Source organism: Conger conger, chromosome 12 (genome assembly GCF_963514075.1).
Source record: "Conger conger chromosome 12, fConCon1.1, whole genome shotgun sequence".
NCBI classification, from domain to species: domain Eukaryota; kingdom Metazoa; phylum Chordata; class Actinopteri; order Anguilliformes; family Congridae; genus Conger; species Conger conger.
Genome location: NC_083771.1, coordinates 41,481,728 through 41,502,363, shown reverse-complemented (window position 1 = coordinate 41,502,363; position 20,636 = coordinate 41,481,728). Strand labels below are relative to the sequence as shown.

The window sequence follows — 20,636 nt, the reverse complement described above, 5'->3', positions numbered from 1 at the left end:
AGACACAGACAGACACAGACACACACACATACACATATACACACATACAGACACACACACACACATATACACACAAACACACATACACAAAAACATTCTACACCCACACATACACACAAAAATACACAGATGCACACGTACACACACTCACATGCAGCCCATGTGCGTGCACACACACAGACACACATGTACACACAGACACACACAGCCGCTCAGTCTTACACACACACACACACAGAGCAGGCTACATAAACAGCACCTGCACACAATACGCTCACATGCAGTCTGGTCACCTTTGCAGCGCAGGAAGGGCGCTCACCCCGGCTGCAGGAGCTGGCCTGTGGCCCGACCCGCCCATGCGGTGCACACTGTCCGCGTGACGGCTGCCCCTGGCCCCGCCTGGCACACGCCCGCCCCAGAGGCTGCTGGGACACACCTGCTCACCCCACAGCCTGGCAGGAAGCACGCCGTTTCCCAAGAGGCACAGGGGCGGCCCAGGAAATGGCCCAGAAGGGCAGCCGGTCACGGTACGAGAGTTCTGTGATTACAGCACCTGCACTCGGGCAAAGGGTTGGCCTCCCCTTCAGGATAATACACAGATGTAATGGGGTATGAAATCTCCCCCACAACAACGGGGTGGTCTTCCTCTGTCGACGCGCAACGCAGCCCAGCCGCGTGGAGAGAAAGCAGGCAGAGCCGGGGTCGGTGTACGGTCTGCTCGACTCAACAGTCTGCTCTTGGGTCCTTGTAATGTTTATCTTCATAACGAGGCATCATTACATGTCGGATTTTGATTGCTGTATATTTGTCATCAGGCGCTGAAAGTACATTCCTGGCCAACAATGCTCAAAATGTTCAAGCTTTCTCTGAAGTGCTTATATTAGTATAATATATACATTTCTTTGTGTTGGGTGTTGCAGAGTCCGCTGGGAATATATGTGTGTGCTTACATTAAAGAAAACACCCATTGTGGCAAAATAGTTGCATCTGCATTGTTGAAACACTGCAGAGATCTTACGTCACGCGATCAAAGGGAGAAAAGTATACTTTCCCCTGGCTTTACTTTTTAATCAGGCAGTGGCAGAGATGGTACGCTGTGAATGTGTCATTCAAAAGCTTACAGCAACCAAAACGGCATACGTCACGATAAACCGTCACGGCAGAAGACCGTGAGCAGATCATCGAGCGGAGAAGATCGTGCACAGGCCCTGCCTGCGTCAGGCACGCCGATGTTTACAGGTGCGGTCGGAGACGCTCGTTCGTGAAATCTCCCCGATGCGGCGGAGGCTCTTCCTCCTCCCGCGGCGAGGGGAGGGAGGCCCAGGGGAGGCGTATAAACCCGGGGGCAGGGCTCGGCGGAGCGGGGAAGGAGCTAGCGCCCGGCTCCCCCGCGGCGCCGGAGGACGTCTGCGCAGCCCTGCGAAGCGGGAAGCCGGCCGCCACCGAAAAACACTCCGCCACCGAATCCCGACGCCCTCGTCCCTCCCCGCTCACCTAGGGACAGGATGCGGCCATCACGCCACGTCTGCAGCGCCGCTAAAAATACCCCCCGAATTTATAACTGTGGCACAATGTCACAGATGAGCTCAACAGCAGAGACCACAAAACATACAGTTGGTGTGAAGATCTCAGATAATAGAAATCCAATACTGCAATAATAATACTAATAAAAATGTCAGCGATTGAGTTCAGGGGGAAGTTGAATATGCACTTGGGTATTTTCAAAATTAGCTCACTGCGTGAGAAACATTATAACACCACGGAGAGGGACATTACGCACTATTCAGCGCAGTCGGACCTGACCGTTTCCATTTCAGGAGAAAAATGTTAATCGCCCGATGTAATAATGTACACTTTGTTTACTTTGACTGAATGTCAGCATGAACGTTGTATTACTGACAATTTGCATGCAACATTCTCCGAATTACGGTACATTTCAGGAGCACTGATGTACATACAGCACCTACACGGTGAAAGCCACTTATTACAGATTTCTTGATATTACTCAGGTACGATTTCACATCCTTAAGTGCGGCTGAGGACATCTGCCACTAGACCGGCGTGCCTCTCTCTTATTTATCTCCGGCGGGGGATAATTTCGCATGGAAATAGTTATCCGCGCTTTTTTTTATGGCGTGAAAGTGACATCTCTTTGCTGCCGCAGCTGTCGGACGCCGGAGTGCAGTCAAAGGGAGCGGAAGACGGATGAAGGGGACGTATCTGGAATGTGTTTTCCCCACAAACCCAGCCGTCGGATGCTTATCCTCCAGCCCTCCTTCATGCCGTACAACCGAGGAGACGCGCGATCCATTATTAAATGGCAGCGGATGGGAACGGGGCATCGCATTGACATGAGTGATGATTTCACCCTGAGCAGTGGGGCCCCTAATACTTTATGGCTGAATTAAGTGTCATCAATTTGCGTGGGGCTGGAGGACAGGAGTGGTATTCACCGCGCCGGCACACACGCATACAGATTTTGGCACGGAGGAGGGGAAAAACACAATGACCTACAAGAAAGGAGCCAAGCAGCATTGAGTGTAGGGAGCCTGGCTTATAAAATATTACAAACCTCAATAACACTTGCCTCCGAGAGATAAAAAATGATTCCGGGCTGCAACAAAGCCAGGGGTTATGTATACGCGGTGCGTCTGCGGCAATGTCACATCCTGATAACCCCAGGCGTGGCTCTGTGTACGACACACTCAGATTCAGCCCAGCGAGGTTAGCGCTGAGGTTAATGCACTCCATGTCCAGGGCAGGATCATATCATTGTCGAGGTCAGTGGTACAATCGCCTTCAGAAGCACTCTGGTTAAACTGGCGCTGTGACTGGGGTAGTTGAGGCTGACAGCTGTCATTTGGATAAGCAGGGGGTGTTTACAGAGATCAGGGCGACATCATGCAGCGAGAACACACTCTGTCTTTCATACAGTGAACCAAGCGTGTCTCCGTTTAGCATCATTGCGAAGGCCATGTATGTATTTCAAGTTAATACCACATAAAGTGCATGCGGATGGATTATTGGTTTGTGTCATATTTGTCTGAGCTATGTGTGTACGTGCCGGCTATACACCAGTTAATCTGCATGCTGTTGAGGACTGGTGAACGCACTCCACCAATGAGGTTACCTGCGGTTACACAGGGCAGGGGTAACTCTCAACGCCCCGCTCAAGGATTAAGATAAGAATGTCTGTATTTTCTACTGGACCAAACCAAAAAATTTATACATTATCACATTAAAGCAGATTTCATAAAAATAAAAGATTCTGTCATCTGCAAACGGCATGCGAATATCCAGACCTGTAACTGAGACTTGAATGAATAACGGCAATGTTGAATATGAAAACGGATATAAAACATAACGGTGAAGATGATCTGTCTTACTTAAGCATTTCATATATCTGCTGTGGACTTCATCAGGCAGGTTTCCGGGGGAAAGGATTTCCGTACGTTTCCAGAGGCAGTCAGATAGTAAAAAGTAGATTGCATTTCTAGCTTGGGATTGTTCAGCTAAAAAGCATTTCTGATGATATGTTCACAGACGCACCCTGCTTTGTGGGCTTTTCGATTTAAATAATGAAAATTGTCCTTCAGCAAGCATTTCTCCAAATGAAAATGGAAGCTCTATTGAATCAGAGTTCCAGGATGTCACTCACGAGACATTCACCCAATATGGCAACAGAGGTCGCAGAATGAAATGTGTGCGTGTGCTGGCTGAACGCTTTGACAAAACATCTGAAAGGACGCTCACGCAGAAGCGTCGGACTGAAGCCGCGAGAGAGCTCTGAATGCAATAAACCTTCGAGAGACAGAGCAGCCTGACTGACTCCGCAGACATCATAATAACAGGAGATACATCACGTTCAGTGTGGGGGGGGGGGGGGGGGGGGGAGGAGGAGAGGAAGAGAAAAAGTAAGAGAAAGAGAGAGAAAAGAAGGGGGAAAAGAGACGGACCGGAGACGTGACAGATTGGAAAGCTGGAAAGCTAAGCTCTGCCGCTTCTCACTGACAACGGGAGCGTGTCGACGGCGACCTGGAAACCCGGCCGTCAGTCAAATGTACGGGAGCCGCACTCCGCGCTCCAGATCCCAGGGTGCCGTTCCCTGGGCTGGGGGGCGGCTCTGCTCCCCGACGCACACACGCTGAGAAACGCACACTCAGGGCCTCGGGCGTACCGGTCAGGTGACCGGTCGACGGCCGCCAGGGTAGGAGGAGGGGGGTGGGGGGGGGTGGGGGGTGGTCCTACCTCTCATTGTCGATGCTCCTGAAGCTGGGCAGAATGTGCCGGAAGCTGCTGTTGCGGTCGAGCTTGGGCTGGCTTTTGGTGCGTTTGATGGAGCCCTTCAGCCTCCGGCTCAGGAACCCCTGGACAGGAAGCAGCGAGAGACTGAGAGTGAGACGTTTAATTCACAGATTAAACAGATTACAGCGAGACCGACAGACCTCGGAGCTACAGCCGCGGGAGGGATGTTACATTGATTTCTCTCCCTCCCTCTCTCTCTCTCTCCCCTCATCCGTGGCAGCTGAAAGCGATGTGCATTGTTGTCAGGATCTCGCTGCCACATCTGCCAGCAGCCTGAGCAGCAACGTCGATGTGAGACTCCCATAAGCACCTGTTACCATGGAAACTGTTGGCTGGCATTAAAAAAGACTCCAAGTAGAAGACAGGACTAACACAAGTTCAGTGGAAGAACGAAGATTGGCCCTCTTCTTGTTTTTGTTTTTTTTGTTTTTTTAAACTGCGCTGGCATGCTTGTGCAGCAAAAGGCATTCTTATGTAAAGCGGGGCCAGATTGATAGAGTGTAATCATTTTTTTTTTAATGCTTTGGGTTTGTCCGTGAGCAAATGGGAGAGTTAAATAAAATTCACGCAGGATAAAGAGAGAGCCTGCACTCGGTGAGGTTTCGGCAAGGACGTCACTCGGTGAAGACAAAGCCGCACTGAAGCCACAGACACTGACACTGACAGGATAATAACGATGTTTGCGGCAAACACAACGCAAACAGGCCTTCCTCCTCACAATTAACCTATCTTCCTAATTAACACCCTGAAAATAATTTTGGGGTATGGCTCTCGCAATTATTCCTTCCCGATAAGATTGGAGACAACAACAAAGGAGGTGCCAGGGGGAAACATCTAATAACGCGCACTGACGAGGGCGCTAAGCTCGGGCACTGTCGTCACCCTTTCATTTCCCGCCGTCGCCGGTCCAGGGTCTGCTCGGCCGCGGCGAAAAAACCATAAACCAACACGACGTGTTTCTGTCTCTCTCCCTCTCTCTCCCTCACCGGAGACCTGTCTGAACAAGCGGAGCGGTGCTGAGGCAGGTGGACTGTGGGTCCACGTGACACTCTGGCTTTGAGGAGGGCACCCATGACATTCTCCCTCAAATGGACTGCCTCCTGCATACATGAGTGGTGTCGAGTAAGGCAAAAAGGCATAAAAAAACCCATGGTATATGAATACTGGCAAGCGGACTTAGACATGCCGATATTAATGATATACAGTACCATGGGGTTGAGTCGTGGTGTCTATATATGCATATACGTATCTTAAAATTTCACCAAAGACACACTGGCTACATACAAACTAGCTAATATTAGCTGTTTAGGTAAGTAATTGAACGCTAGCTCGCTAGCTAAGTTTGGCGAGGCTAAAATATGACAGCTTAGCACATTACAAAAGTAATTTCTTTCATCTGCACAGTTGCAGATACTGAAATAACTGTCAACACAGCTGGAGGTGTTCTTCATCTGCTTTGCGGGACATCTGTTTCTATTTTACAGAACTTTGTTCTCTGCTTATGTAGGGTAAAGGATTCAATATTTAAAATGGCTGAACTCGCAATGATATTAAAACAATGTGCAAACATACTATTTACTAGTGATCTCCTGGTCCAGACCTATCCATTTTATAAAGGTAATTATTGGATGACATTATTCATTAAAATACATGAATGTGTCATGCACAGTACAGAAAAGAGGAGAACGGATTTCACACATGAATCTTTTTCTTCCTTTCTCACATCTACTCACTCACACACACACACACACACACACACAATGAAGGCGTAACAGAGGGAGGTGGGAGAGATCTTGAAAACGCCCGACAATCTGAAGAAAAGGGCGACCTTGAAAAAAAATGACAGTCGCTCTCCTCATCAATACCGTTTCAGCGGAAAATAATGAGTTATCCGCCTGCCTGTAGTCTCCGTTCCGTACCTCGGTGGCCTCCCACAGATTTGATCTCAGCTCTAGCTAAAGGTGAGTCAGTGGCTGAAGTCTATTTCCACAGCTCGGCCGCTACCGTTCCCCTTCTGCCACTGTGTCTGCTCTCAGACCCGCACTGCTCCGTCTCATGCTCATTACACGCAGGCGAAAACATAATACAACGGCTGGAGTTAAGCATCTGTTTGAGACTACAGCCCCCCAGTACCATTTCCCTGTTCCTCGCAGCAACATAAACAGTGAAAGGTCATGGCCAAGAAGAATGGATTCATTCTATCAGCATCCGTGAAAACACTCTCTCCTCGAGCTGAGACCTGCAGCTGCAGTACCACAACTTCCCCAACGCCCTCAGATCACATAAGGGCTCATTTAATCCTGAAAGAAAACATTAGTTGCCAGGCTACAGTGGTATATTTAATTAATTTTTAAGAATCAATCATTCAAATCAATCCACATTTACTACCCAGTAGGGGACAGGTGAATTCAATATGCTTCACATATCATACAAGGAAATGACCTCTAGTATGTTATTAACTTATGGTTTTCCATATAGTACTTACAGGTTACATAGCATCATTACTTTACATTATTGGCATTTGGCAGACGCTCTTATCCAGAGCGACGTACAGTTGATTAGACTAAGCAGGAGACAATCCTCCCCTGGAGCAATGCAGGGGTAAGGGCCTTGCTCAAGGGCCCAACGGCTGCGTGGATCTTGTTGCGGCTACACCGGGATTAGAACCACCAACCTTGCATGTCCCAGTGTACCTTAACCACTACGCTACAGGCCACCCTAAGCCTTCATGTAAGCCTTCGTGAGATCCCAAGAGAAGACAGAAATTATTAGCAGTTCCTAACCTACACACTGATAGCCTGCTAGAAATCTTGTACAGACCATGATTTAGTCTAATGTGACATGCTTGTCTTGAAAATTCAACTCATGAGTCGACGGAGCACAAAGCCAGCATTCATAAGCCCCCACTGACGTAAAACGGCAAATCGGCAGAGTTAAATAGAATTTTCTAGAATGTTCTAGTGTGCAAGCGTGTGTGTGTGTGTGCGTATTTCCCGGGCCCTACAATAGCACTGCCTCCACACTCAGTACCTCCCTGAGCTTGCAAATTGGATGTGGAACCTTGTTAGCGATGTGTGGCGGAATTCAAAGGGAGAAGCGGAACCTGAAACTTCAACACAAAGAATATCTCGCAGTGGAGGTGCCACTGCACATCTGAATGACAAATAAACTCCTTTATAGCGAGCTACAAAAGTGAGGAATGGTGCAGGTTGCATTGTGAGGATTACAGACAGCTTGTGGGTTTGGGTTAGGTTTTTCACTCCCCTGACAAATAGACCTAACAGGAAAGTCAGGGCTCTGGGCTATTTTGAGAAGCACATTACCGACACAGCAACTTCACAGGAAGCAGGAAAATAGACCAGGGCCTGCATAGCCAGTCTCTTTACAGACTGCCTGCCTTTTTGCAGGATACTTTCAAGATGGAGAACTTACTGTAGAGCACTTACAGGTATCATTAAGTGACGAAGCAACTGTAATATGATATAGATTTATTCTTTCCACACCCTGATATGTCCATCTAGATTCTTCTTCTCTCAGGATAATCGATGTCAGAGATAGAAAGGGCCATGGTTAATAATTCATTAATAACCACCCTCAGAAGTCAAACATTGCTCATGAGGGGAGAGGGAGAGAGAGAGAGAGAGAGAGAGGGAGAGAGAGGTAGAGAGAGGAGAGAGAGAGAGAGAGAGAGAGAGAGAGAGAGAGAGAGAGAGAGAGAGAGAGACTCTATAAGGTTCCCTCTCCTGTTTGGTAATTGATCTCTGTCCTAATTAACATTCTGTGCAGGGCCTTTTTCACCTGCTTCTGCACGCTCTGTTTTGATTAACAGTACTAGAGACAGATGTTGTATTTGATGTTTGACATGTTGACATTTTCCTACGTTTGCGCACACATTCCATGGATCCACCTCTTTGAGGTGGTTCATGTAATTTAAAAACGGATAACCGACCCAGCGTGAGGCCAACACTGACATCACACCAATGCTAGCGCTACGCCCGTGCTCCAAAAACACAGCACAAGTCCTTGGTTTACCCATACTGGCTGAACCTCAGCGTTGTCAGATAAGTGAGATCATTTCTGCTATATCTGAGAGAATGCTGTCAGATGTCACTGCTCAACAGAGATATGTCCATGAAGAAAGGGAATTTGCCTTCACTTGGGAAATCAGTAAAAACAGCATGCCTACATCACTGTTATTATTTAGGTTTATTTAAACAGGAACATGACTGAATTCTTATTTTAGTAGTGCCCTGGGAAATCAACAGGTAGGGAACGCAAAGAACTGTGTAGCCAATCAGATGATTAGTCAGTCTCTGTAGCCAATCAAATGATTAGGCAGTCTGACGTTGAACACCCAAAAACCCTGGGATGAACACCCCTCTACTGTCAAAAGGCACCTGGAGATCTTTAAGGACCATAGTGAGTGCAGACCATGGTCTAATGTCTCCTCCGAAAAATGTCCTACAGCACATCATAATTGTGCTTGGGGATCTGGATGTTTCATGTGATTCAGAGGAACAATTCCACCTACCGGCCCACAAATACCTCTTCTGGAAACACTGAAGCCAATTACATCTGTGGGTCATCAATGCCCTATAGTTGGCTCTCATTTAATTCCGGCCATGAAGGGAGAGTGTCACTGTGGATGCCCCCATGTATACTGGTACCACCTGACAACTGGGTGACGATGGACTACTGCAGAGACTGGCTGATACACGCCTAGCATTCACCTCTGCTGCCAACACGTCCTGGTACAGACCAAACCCATGAAATACTCTCAGAAAGTGCAAGCCGCGCCTTTTGGTCCTCTTGGTTGGCTCAGATCCACCATGCAAGATCAATCAAGCACAGAACAGTATTTGAATCCCAAAAGAATTACGTATGTGACCCTGACTGGCAGACACATACTGTACCTAGCATGTATCGGGGCCGCCGTCCTGTTCCGGGCACAATCCTAATGATTGAGAACCACCCCCGTGGACTTATTAACCTCCGAGGAGACACAAGCAATGACAATATGACTACATTCATAAAACATGCGCGCTGGAAACGGCAGTCACCTAGCCTTTTGTCTGGACACCATAAAGATCCCTGTAAAACATCCGCGAGGACAAGATAAGGTTGTTACGGCCCGGAGCGGGCCAGGACGGTGCGTGTGACGTGAGCCGCTGTGCATTGAAACGGCGCCATTAATTAGCCGAGGACACCGTCGCCAACACTTAATTAGGATTAATAAGTGCGATACCACGTAGCGTGTCAGAGGGGCACGGAGGCGCCATGCGACCGTGAAGCACGCCGTAGGTGACCCTGACTGGGGGACGCCAGGGGAATTGGGGGGCGGGGGGGGTAAGGGGGTTGAGAGAAGGAGTCGATGCCCGACTCCCTGCCTTCCGCGGACGCCGGATTCAGACGGAGGCGATCCAAGCGGCTCGGACGGCACCGATCGCTGAGGCTCGCCCCTGACGGAGGGACTCGTTCCGCCCGCCCACGGCCCGAGGAAGCGGCCTCTCTAATGGACCCAGATGGAATCGGCCTCCAGTAATGAACCGGGTCACGCGCCCCCCCCCCCCCCCCCCCCCCCCCCGCCCCCCCGCATCAATGTCCCTCTCCGTCTCCCTTTTAATGAAAACCGGCCCGGCCTAATCCAATCAAAGCCATCTGAGCAAACACTCTTGGTGTGGAGAGAAAGACTAACGGAGAGAAAAAGATAACTGCTAATTCTGAATCAATAGACGCAGGCAATATCCCGCACCGGGCAGCCCCGATTGTTAATTCCCGTCACAGTGACATGACTTCAGTGCTATCAGACGAGCTTGATTTTATTTTTCCAGCGTCGGACAGCGCATTTTCAGAGGATAACCGACAGACGCACCGTGCCCTCCTTGCCCCCCTCTCTCCCCTCTCCGCCCTGCTCGGCGAGTGCTGGAGGAGTTGGCAGGTAGTGAGAGGAAGGGGAACGGTGAGGCTGACAGAACAGCATCTCGGGCCGGACAGGAGGGGGGTGGGGGAGGGCACGAAGGGCAGGTCTGTGCAGGGCTTCCTTGACAGCGCTGGCATTAGAGCCCTCGGTCTATCACCCCCCTGCGACTTCCACCGTCCATTCTAGCAAAGACGGGCTGAGGAGCAGGGCTCGTTTTCCAGCCCTCGCCCGATACTCCCCCTCGCCTTCATTACATTACAGGCATTTGGCAGACGCTTTTATCCAGAGTGACAGTTGATTAGACTAAGCAGGAGACAATCCTCCCCAGGAGCAATGCAGGGTTAAGGGCCTCGCTCAAGGGCCCAACGGCTGTGCGGATCTTATTGTGGCTACACCGGGATTAGAACCACCGACCTTGCGCGTCCCAGTCATTTACCTTAACCACTACGCTACGCTGCAGGCCGCCCGAGGCGTAGGGAGGACAGAGGCTACTGAGGAACCCCTTCTCGAGACCGAGGTGGACGACGTACAGTACGCGCTCTGGAGCACAAGGACGGCGCAGTATATATTACCCTGACAGAGCTGACCTCACTCCCCCCACCTCTGCACCGCCTGGTGCTCACTCATCTCTCACACCAGCCTCATCCAGGTAACCCTGACAACTGACCTGGGAGAGAGGTCAGTCCCGCTGAAGGGCTCTTAGAGCTCCGTGAGTAATGTCCCTGCCTCACTCCTGCATCTTATTTTCGCGACGACACATTATTTTATTGTTTTCCCTAAAAAGGGATGTACTGGGTCTACCTCGAAATACATCTCAAAAAGTGCATTAGATGGTGATCGTGTTTTACTAGGCAGGATGTTAAAATGGAAGGTTCTAAGAAATAGTAAAAAAAAAAAATGATCCAGGATCAGCATTTTGGGCCGTATCCTGTTACAGCAGAGTAGACTGTTTTAAAATGTGCCGTCACCACAGAACTGAGTTCCACTCTCCGCTATGAACCCATTAGCTCTTCTTGAGATATCATTTATGTATAACCCAAATTGTACAAATCGAACATGTTTTTGTATTTTCACACCAGACTCAGTGATACAGTCTATGCTAATTTGGTATGTATGAAAGAAATTGCAGCTGTTTAATGAACTTCCAGAACGTGTATGGAGGATTAGGCAAGGAGCTGAATAAAGTAATCAAACTGCACACAGAGTAATGCAGAGGTTTACAGAATCAAAATAACTGTGTTAATGGCCTGCAAGCGCTGGTGATGGCAAGCAGTTGTGTGTATTGTACCAGGCACGTGCTTTTCCATTAATTTTATATTAAAATATTAAATGACTCACAAGACTAAACTTCAACCCCCAACCCCCCTTCCTACCCCATGAACTCTACGGAAGTTCTTTTTTCCTAATAAGGACTTACTGCTCTGCACACACACAAGCTTTCAAGCAGGAATATTAATAATAACAATTAATTATCTGCTATTTTTTGCAGGCTCTCCTTAATGAATATTGATGAAAGAATACAGCTGAATACTTACTTTTTTAAAAACTAATTAATAAGTACTCAATTCCTGATCCCAGTAATTGATCTCAAGCTTGGATAAATGAACATTTGGGTATCGGATTTTCATCTGTACGGTGTGTACGCCTGATTCATGGTTTGAGAATGACCGCTGATTGGAATTCTAGATTAGATGTGGAAGGGGGTAATGGCGAAAACTGACCTGCCCGGCAGGGCTTCAGATGCACAAAGAGCTGCTTTATACAGGTCAGAGAGACCATGAACCACACCGTCCAGGCCCCAAAACAGCACTAATATCACTGCTTTACATCTGTTCAAATTATAAAGACAGCTGCCTTCACCACCGCATCACCTCTGAAACTGGAGTCAAAATCTGTCAAATTCCATTATATTAAGTGAAATAACAGGGCACAGAGTTTTGCCTAGCATACAGAGACAAGCAGAGAGGTGAAATGTGCACTACTTACACTGAGATGTCTAGGTCTAGAGTTAAGAGGCTGACAATAACTGAGATGGATACAGTACTCTAGAATAACTGACTGTCAGTCTAATACTAGTCAGTACTCCCATTCACAAGTTGTGCCTTGTATACACCAGGTTGACCAATACCAATAACTTTAGCCACTGTTTTGTGTATTCAGATGCTTTGACATTGATACAAGACTATATCTGTTCCCAGGGGCACAAAAAAGGCCTTGAACAGATAAAGAGCTCAGTCAATCCCAATATGGAGGGATGGAGGGGGGAGAGAGAGAGAGAGATAGAGAGATGGAGAGAGTGTGAGAGAGAGATTCTGACAGATTTAGATCAATGCCTAGGGGGCTGCGTTGGATGTCACTATAAGACTGAGCTGGAGAAATAGAGCGCGCCACAGACTCGGGTTTCAGAAGGAGCTTGGCCGGGATGCGAACAGCAGAGTGAAAGCTCACCTAGGGGTCATTTGATCATGACGCAGTGAAGGGTAGATGGCTCAGAAACAGCGTGGGCCGCATTCAGGGCCATTTCAGACGGGCTGCCTCCGGAACACACTACAAAGCCCACTGTCTTCTGACGCAGTCACAGCGAGAGCTGAAATAACCATACAATAACCGGCCTTGACTTCAGGAGTGGGTCTCTGCTCACACGGCTCTCGAGTCCCAAAATAGCAGACAAACAGGGTCCGCTGCGAGACCGGAGCTCAACAAAATGTCCTCTGAACAAAAAACGACGGCACCAAAAGCCTCCTTCATTTTGGGATATAAAGACAGACCACAACAGCCTGATCCCAGGGGATTAGACCGCCCTATTAAATATTCATTACAGGTTTTTTCTGTCATTGACTTCCATTTATTGTGGAATAGAAGCTGTGTATCCAGAGAGATGCAGCAGTCGGGTCGGCATGTAATTTGCTATTTGCGAATTGCTCGACGCTCAGAGGCAGAAGGATTAAAACAATTGTTCTGTCCGTCTCCCTCTCTCCTCTCTCGCTCCTCTCAAATTTGTTTACTTTTCATCCCCGCCAATCCCTTATTCTACAGATTCATCCCAGTGCAGCTGAGAGGTCAGTTTTTGAAAGGAGATTTTTGAGGTTCACGATTTTTGTTTTTTTGAAAATTCAAAGGGGGGAGAAAGAAAAAACATTGTAGGTTCCTTTCATGGGTATTGTGAATGCTACCTGCAAAATTGCACGCTGTGAACGGTGTGCGTTTCGTGAAGCGCTCTGCAATACGATGGCATTTATGCAGTCGCGGGGAGGAGTGAAATCCGTCACTTGGCAAAGATATAAAAAGCCCTGAAGCATCTGGTCCTCTGCTTTGCACACAGTCAATGTGAATGTCAGAAGCTCACAATATGCAAAAGGGTATCGTGGGGAAGATGAAACGCGAATAGAAATTAACCAGAAATAATTTCAATATAGGTACACTATGAGCAAAGAAATACAATCATATTGCAATCATTAATTACGGAAAGTTGTTTAACAAATGCCTAATTGTCAGCACATTATGAATGGAATCAATTGTCAGTGTTCAACAGAGAGGACCTTCCAAATCAGTGTCTGGTCCTGTGCATCATACTCACTTGTACTTTTAACCTCAAGCCCAGTCTATCTACGCATTTACCTAGGGTGAACAGAAAATCACGGGAGGATTACATTAAATCACATTCGCACTGTTGTGAAAATATAATACCATTCACAGAAAACTGTCCCTTACAAAATGCCACTCAAATAAATCCACTGATTCCTGCGTGCCTGACCATGACCTTCTGTACACATTAACCAGAAGCACGTGTAAGCTTGGTCGTGATGTGCTTTTACCTGCCGGTGCGGATACTCTGTTCCGAGACCAGCTCCGGGCGTCTGCTCGGGTTGGAGAGACACAGCGGCAGAATGTAGTTGCATTACACCAGAGACAGCGAGACAGCTTTACAGGTTGCTAATCGCTCATTAGCTTTCCGGTGAGGGAGCCCAACCAGACAGCAGCTGCAGGAAGTCCGGGCACAATTCCATTACAATGTGTTCCCTCCCTCCATTTAGAAATTGCAGGCTCCGAACGAAGCCGGTGCCGTGGCCTGTAATTGAATTATGGTGAGAGCACTTACCACAGGGCAGTGTGCTCCCACGAGCGGTGCCAGTCCCGAGAAGGGCCAAGCCCTGCCCCGCCCTTGGGCCGCGTCGCCGCACCGGGGGCAGGCCCGGCCCAAAGGCCTCCCCTCCTCACTCACGCAGCCCCTCTGCGGCTGATTGATAAGTCAAATCCTCTCCATTCGCAGCTAACCGCAAAAGCTACACCGAGAGAGAGAGCTCGGAGAGAGCCCGGCCAACAGCCGGATTGTTGCACTGCCGTTTAGAGGTTTTTCAGTTTTTTTTATTTTTTTATTCCTCTATTCTTAGCTGGCGGTCACGTCGTGCGGCAGGAAGACGTTCGGTGAATATTCATTGTGGCGGACGGCGCTGGAGAGGGGGATGTTTAAGGAAGGGGCTGCAAGCCTTTACTTTTCCACACTCCTCTGTATGGTTAGAGGGATGTGTCTCTTTGATCCAGAAGTGCGGCCAGATGATTCAACGCCAGATGATTCTGGGTGGGAGGCCGGCCTCGTGAGTGCTATAATTCACCCAGAAAAAGGGAAACAATGCATCTGGGGCTATAGTTAATATGTAACTGTAAGCCTCACAAATTGCCCTAAGCTGTCTGCTACATAAGTAAATATGCGGTTCTTGGTGGTTATGCAATAGTCGGTGAAAGGCTTTGACATGGCGAACAAGAGCCAGTCTTTCTTAATTTGAACAACCCCGGCCCTATTCTGCAATTTTAAATTCTCAAATCAAAGCTTTGCCACTGGCACCCAAAACAAACTACCGAGCTGAACTCACCTATGGCACAGCAATTTAGTTCTACTCTACAGGCCATGAGGTACTATTCAATTCAACTTTATTTGTATAGCACTTTTCACAGAAAACGATCACAAAGACACTTTACACAGTAACAGAGTAACAGGTGAGGCAATATTGAGGCCATCTCTGACTGATGATAACTGCTAGTCTGTCACAGGGGATCGTGACAGGGGAGAATGCAATGATCACCTGAGCACTGGGTTATACGTGGCTAATAGCCCATGCCTGGACGTGTGATGTCTATGCTATAGGGCGAATCCTGCACTCATAATGAGCACTTTCACTGAATTGGCCACTCAAGAGTACTCTCCTGGCATGTGTAAGCAGAGGGAAGGCTTTAAAAGCCTCGCTGAAAGCTTATTCTCTTGGCAGCAGAGGGCTCCTCGGAAGGGTTGTCACCAACTGACATTCCCTGCCGAGATCCGACGCCCTCGAACGAGGACACTACGTTTCAGCTTCCCGGACCTCTATACAGTATTCCTCTTACCACAAGGGACATTAATTGAACAATTAACATTAACGTCAATTAAGATTAAATAAAATGTCTATTTTGAAATCATTTTCACTGCAACATGTTTTTGTCATCCAAGACACTTGTATTATGTCAAAAAATTGTCAAATACTTCTTTTCTCCTGGGTGTCAGGGAAATACTGTAACACGGTGACATTTGTGTGAAGGGAAATCTACCTTGTTTGGTGAGATACAGTGAAGACACCTACTGAAGACATTGCTGTCTTTTCTTTTGGAGAGCCCTGGCAGAACTAACAGAATGTTTTTGTGTAACGATGGAGGTGATTTTTCAGTATTTCATACAAAGGTTTGAATGATTTTTTGTTAGTAGTAATCCATTCATATTCTCTCTGAAAGACAGTGGGCTTTGTAGAGCATGGTCAAGGTCTCTGCTTACATAAGCAAGAATACGCTGAAAAGGAGGAAATACTTGGTTGAATACTTTTTTGAAATCCACTATGTGACTGAGATGTACATTATTAAACTTCATGTGATGCATTTTTTTGCACACAGAAAGAGGCGATTCTACTAATCCTCGAATAAAGCGGAAATTCCCATACTGTAAAGGGAGCAGGTCAACAGAAACGTATGTATGGATGTATGTATATATCTAAAATGTACATTGTGACAAGAAAATAACTGTCTGGGCCAATAAAACATACAATAAAACATGGAATAATTTAAAAGAACTCAAGTTATACATCTGAACTAAACTGCTTTTGAAAACCTGTCCAGTAAATAGCACAGCTTTTTTTTATTTTAAAATAATGACCCTCATTTTGCTTTGTAGTGCTGAGTAGGTTGTGTGCCAGTGTATTTCAGTGCATGTAAAAAGCCAGTGTATTTCACTGCATGTAAAAAGCAACAGCTCAGCCCCTCTCTGGAACACTTGCAATTAAGATATAAACATTTAAGTATCAACCAATACCTAGACAATAACCTTTTTCATTTTCCCTTGAAGTATGGGGAATTCTTCTCATATCTCTGAAAACACACTGTTTTGTATCGCAGAAAGATGCAGCCTGCCCCCCTACCAGACTAGTTGAAGGAGAATTGTAAATAAACATGTATCTGAAAGATTTATCAGAAGCCTCAGTAACTTTGATGTCTGACCTTCCAACCTGAGGCTCATAGAGTTCTGGTGAGCAGTGAAGACAACATTTATATCACATTGTATCAAAACCATGCAGAGCTGGTCTTATTTAGAGACAGAAAATCAAACATACAATCAAAGAGGCTTCTGTGACATTGACCTTGGACCTTGTGAACCTGAAATAGTATAGATTTCTGGGGAACTGCGAGGTTTGATCTTTATATATACACTCACCAAGCACTTTATTAGGTATTTATTAGACTTATCTTTTAGACTTTGACTTTGATAGGCTGTAGCCTATCCACTGAGAGGTATGATGCGTTGTGTGTACCACTGTTGTAATGTGTGGTTATTTGCGTTACTGACACCTTCCTGTCAGCTTTGACCAGTCTGCCCATTCTCCTCTGACCTCTCTCATTAAGAAGGCGTTCTGCAGAACTGCTGCTCACTTTTTTTTTTTCTTGTACAATTTTTTGTACAAGAGTCTAGTGTACGTGAAAATCCCAGGAGATCAACAGTTTCTGAGATACTCAAACCACCAACAATCAGTCCACGGTCAAAGTGACTTAGATCACATTTTTTCCCCATTATTAGGTCACTTTGTGACCTTGGCCTCTGACCTGCCATAAAAAGTAATTAAGCACAACTTAAGTTAATTAGACAAACAACTGTACCAAACAGATTCCCTGACGAACATGTCCTCTGTCAGCTCTTCCAGCTCATACAACGCAAGTTAAAAAAGAAAGGCTCCAGCACATCTCGGGCGGGGCATGCTTTACAGAGGCCTCGGTGGAGAAGCTTGCCATCTTAGACTCCATTTCAAACGACAGTGAGGCGGCTGCAAATGGCTGAGTGATGACTGAGACCAGCTCCCTCCCACCCGGTTTTCGGACGTGCAGGGGCGTAGCTCGCAGTCCCAGAGAGGGGGAACAATGGGCCAGGGCAGTCCGTCTGCGGAGAGGTGGACAGAGGAGAGCGCTCCGGTAACCTGATCACTGACATCGCGGTCACATGACACCGGCCCATGACATCACCTCCTTTCGGTCTGTCTGGGAGTAAGTGCACTTGGCGGCTGAGGCAGCAATGCCAACACAAGACCCAGTGAGAGAGAAATATATTATTTTGGAAATATGATAATGCAGATGCCATTACAGCATACTTTGAAATTAAATTCAGAGGACAAAAAAGGAACATTGAGAGAGACGGCGAGAGAAGGAGAGGAACCAGCCTCGGTGAAATCTGACTTATTAACCAGTGTAAGATGGGGAGAATTTGACCAAACTGGGGGCTAATGGAATAAACGGGGACTCCTGCTGCTGGCAGACCTGCTCAATCAATCTCAGCATGTACCCAGAGAGGGAGAGAGAAATATCTGGAGGCAGGGACCTTTCAGAGGGACCTGTGTTCGCTACACTGGGCGGACAATCAATCTCTTCCAATGCAGTCTCTACATTACATTACATTATTGGCATTTTAGCAGACGCTCTTATCCAGAGCGACGTACAGTTGATTAGACTAAGCAGGAGACAATCCTCCCCTGGAGCAATGCAGGGTTAAGGGCCTTGCTCAAGAGCCCAACGGCTGTGCGGATCTTATTGTGGCTACACCGACCGGGATTAGAACCACCGACCTTGCGTGTCCCAGTCATTTACCTTAACCACTACGCTACAGGCCGCCCTCTCTATTGGGCAGACCCACATCAGCTAGAAGATTTTTATCTTATCACGTTGAGTAAAATATACAAATAAAATCATGGACCATTATCAATTGCATCATGCAATACGTGCAAAAAAGAAAATGTGCTGAATAGAGAATGTTGATCAAAAAAGATATGCAGTAGTGCTATTGAAGTATTCATATCTGCCAGCTATTCTGTATTTTATGCAAATGATGATGGTGCAAAATAGTATCAGTATCAGTTTGAATGAAAGAGTTGGCCTTTTACAGTTTCTTACTTTTGGGCTGTCCTTTGTACATAATACTTCCGCTTCCTCAGCCACTATCAGCAGCTGTTCATTGAAGGAAACAGCCATTTTCCCCCTCCTCTTATATGCAAACAATTAGTAGCTAGTGCCTATGCCCAGCTAACCATCTACAATATGCCCTGGGGCAGGCGTGTAATCATAAATACATCAAAGCCCAACGTTATCTGAATGCTTTGTCTCTGCTACTGGATGGTTGCATGGCTACATGCTCTTTTACTGCAAACCTTCATTTACTGTTCACCTGACCTGACCTGAACCCCAACAACCCTCTCAGCTTATGCTTCTATGACGAGAATTAACCCAAGATTTGTGTATGTACTGTAAATTGTTTGATACTCTTGTGTGCTGACATGTTATTTGGGCAACTGTTATTGTACAATAACAGTAATTTCCATTAATATGAAAATGAGTTGCAAATATCTTGTACCACCAGCGGCCAGTAGATGGCAGTATAATAATAACTAGATTGTGTATCGGCTAGTGGGCGGTCTGCATTCTTTGTCATGGAAAGCCGTAGAGCCCTCTAGTTAATATTTAATCAACACTCTTAATTACTTAATTGTATTGATTATTTGGCTCAATTAGACAAAATGATTTGAGGACTTCAATGATTTCAGATGAAGAACGTTTTGTCTCTCCAGGAATTAATTGTTGTTCAGAGGGCATAAACAATGGTTAAATGAAAAAGTCCAATAACTCAAATAAAAAGAACCAATACGTTATAAATTATAATAATACCAATAATAATTAGAGGGCACAGTCTCTTGTAGTAAAAAATCTAATTTGGCCAAACTCGAATCTTGTTAGTGGTGTATTTTATGTTGGCTTGTGCCAAAGAATTTGACCATGATACGTGATTGATTGTTTCATTAGTGATTTGAAAGAGCCAGACGAAGCAATCACCATCATCAACATCTCCTCCATCATCTCCATGCCCTCATGATTACCATCGCAGATATCATTGTGAGCGATGTGAAATAACTCACCGTCTACCGGGGGCACCGTGTGGGAGAGAAGTACAGGGGCTGGAGCCTTATCACCATGACAACATGGACTCAAAACACGGATTGGGGTATCCGTGTCTCATGGTCTTAGGAGACAGCAAGGGACACGATCTCCTCCAGGGTTGGGGAGAGGGGTAAGATGGGTATTCATGTGATGTCACTGTCAGATCCTTGCCCTGATGGTGGGCAGTCACAGGGATAACTACAGTGAAAAAGAACGGTTAATGCAGTGCTTACAGTTATTCCACACTGCTTTTAAAAGGCAGGGAGGGGATGTGTGAGCAACTGTAGCAGCCAGTGAAACAGAACTGCTAACGCAGTGCTTACGGTTATTCCACACTGCTTTTAAAAGGCAGGGAGGTGATGTGTGAGCAACTGTAGCAGCAAGTGAAACAGAACTGCTAATGCAGTGCTTACGGTTATTCCACACTGCTTTTAAAAGGCAGGGAGGTGATGTGTGAACAACCGTAGCAGCCAGTGAAACAGAACTGCTAATGCAGTGCTTACGGTTATTCCACACTGCTTTTAAAAGGCAGGGAGGTGATGTGTGAACGACCGTAGCAGCCAGTCAAACGCGAGAGTTAAACACAGCCCCAACGGCTTCAGGAGGCGAAAGCTTCCCCCTCCGCCTGGCTTCCCTGTGTTCTGAAACTGGCTCCGAGGCTCCCTCTCCTCCGCCACCGTCTCCCCACGGCGTTCCCCGTTCATCTGTTCACTTCTCGCCGGCATTACTCATCCAGCGGGCTCAGGTTGGGCCCGTAACGCCGCGGTTCTGTTCTGTCAGGAGCGATCGGCGCCGTCATTAATTCAGCGCGGCCCCGGCGCTCTGCCTCTCTGTCGGAGCGCGGCGACGCGTGGAATACAAACAAGCAGCGGCTGCGAAAGAGGCCAGGGGGGGGGGGGGGGGGCGGCGGTCTCTATCCGCC

General features: G+C 47.1%; 1 protein-coding gene across 5 annotated transcripts in view; it reads right to left on the bottom strand.

The window, feature by feature from the left end:
- Positions 1-20,636, bottom strand: part of dab2ipb (DAB2 interacting protein b) — a 183,977-nt gene that overhangs the window by 94,329 nt on the left and 69,012 nt on the right. For all 5 annotated transcript variants that reach the window (XM_061263171.1, XM_061263172.1, XM_061263168.1 and 2 more), the window contains exon 3: positions 4,249-4,367. In XM_061263171.1, coding sequence (XP_061119155.1) covers positions 4,249-4,367 — 119 coding nt within the window. The remainder of the gene's footprint in view (positions 1-4,248; positions 4,368-20,636) is intronic.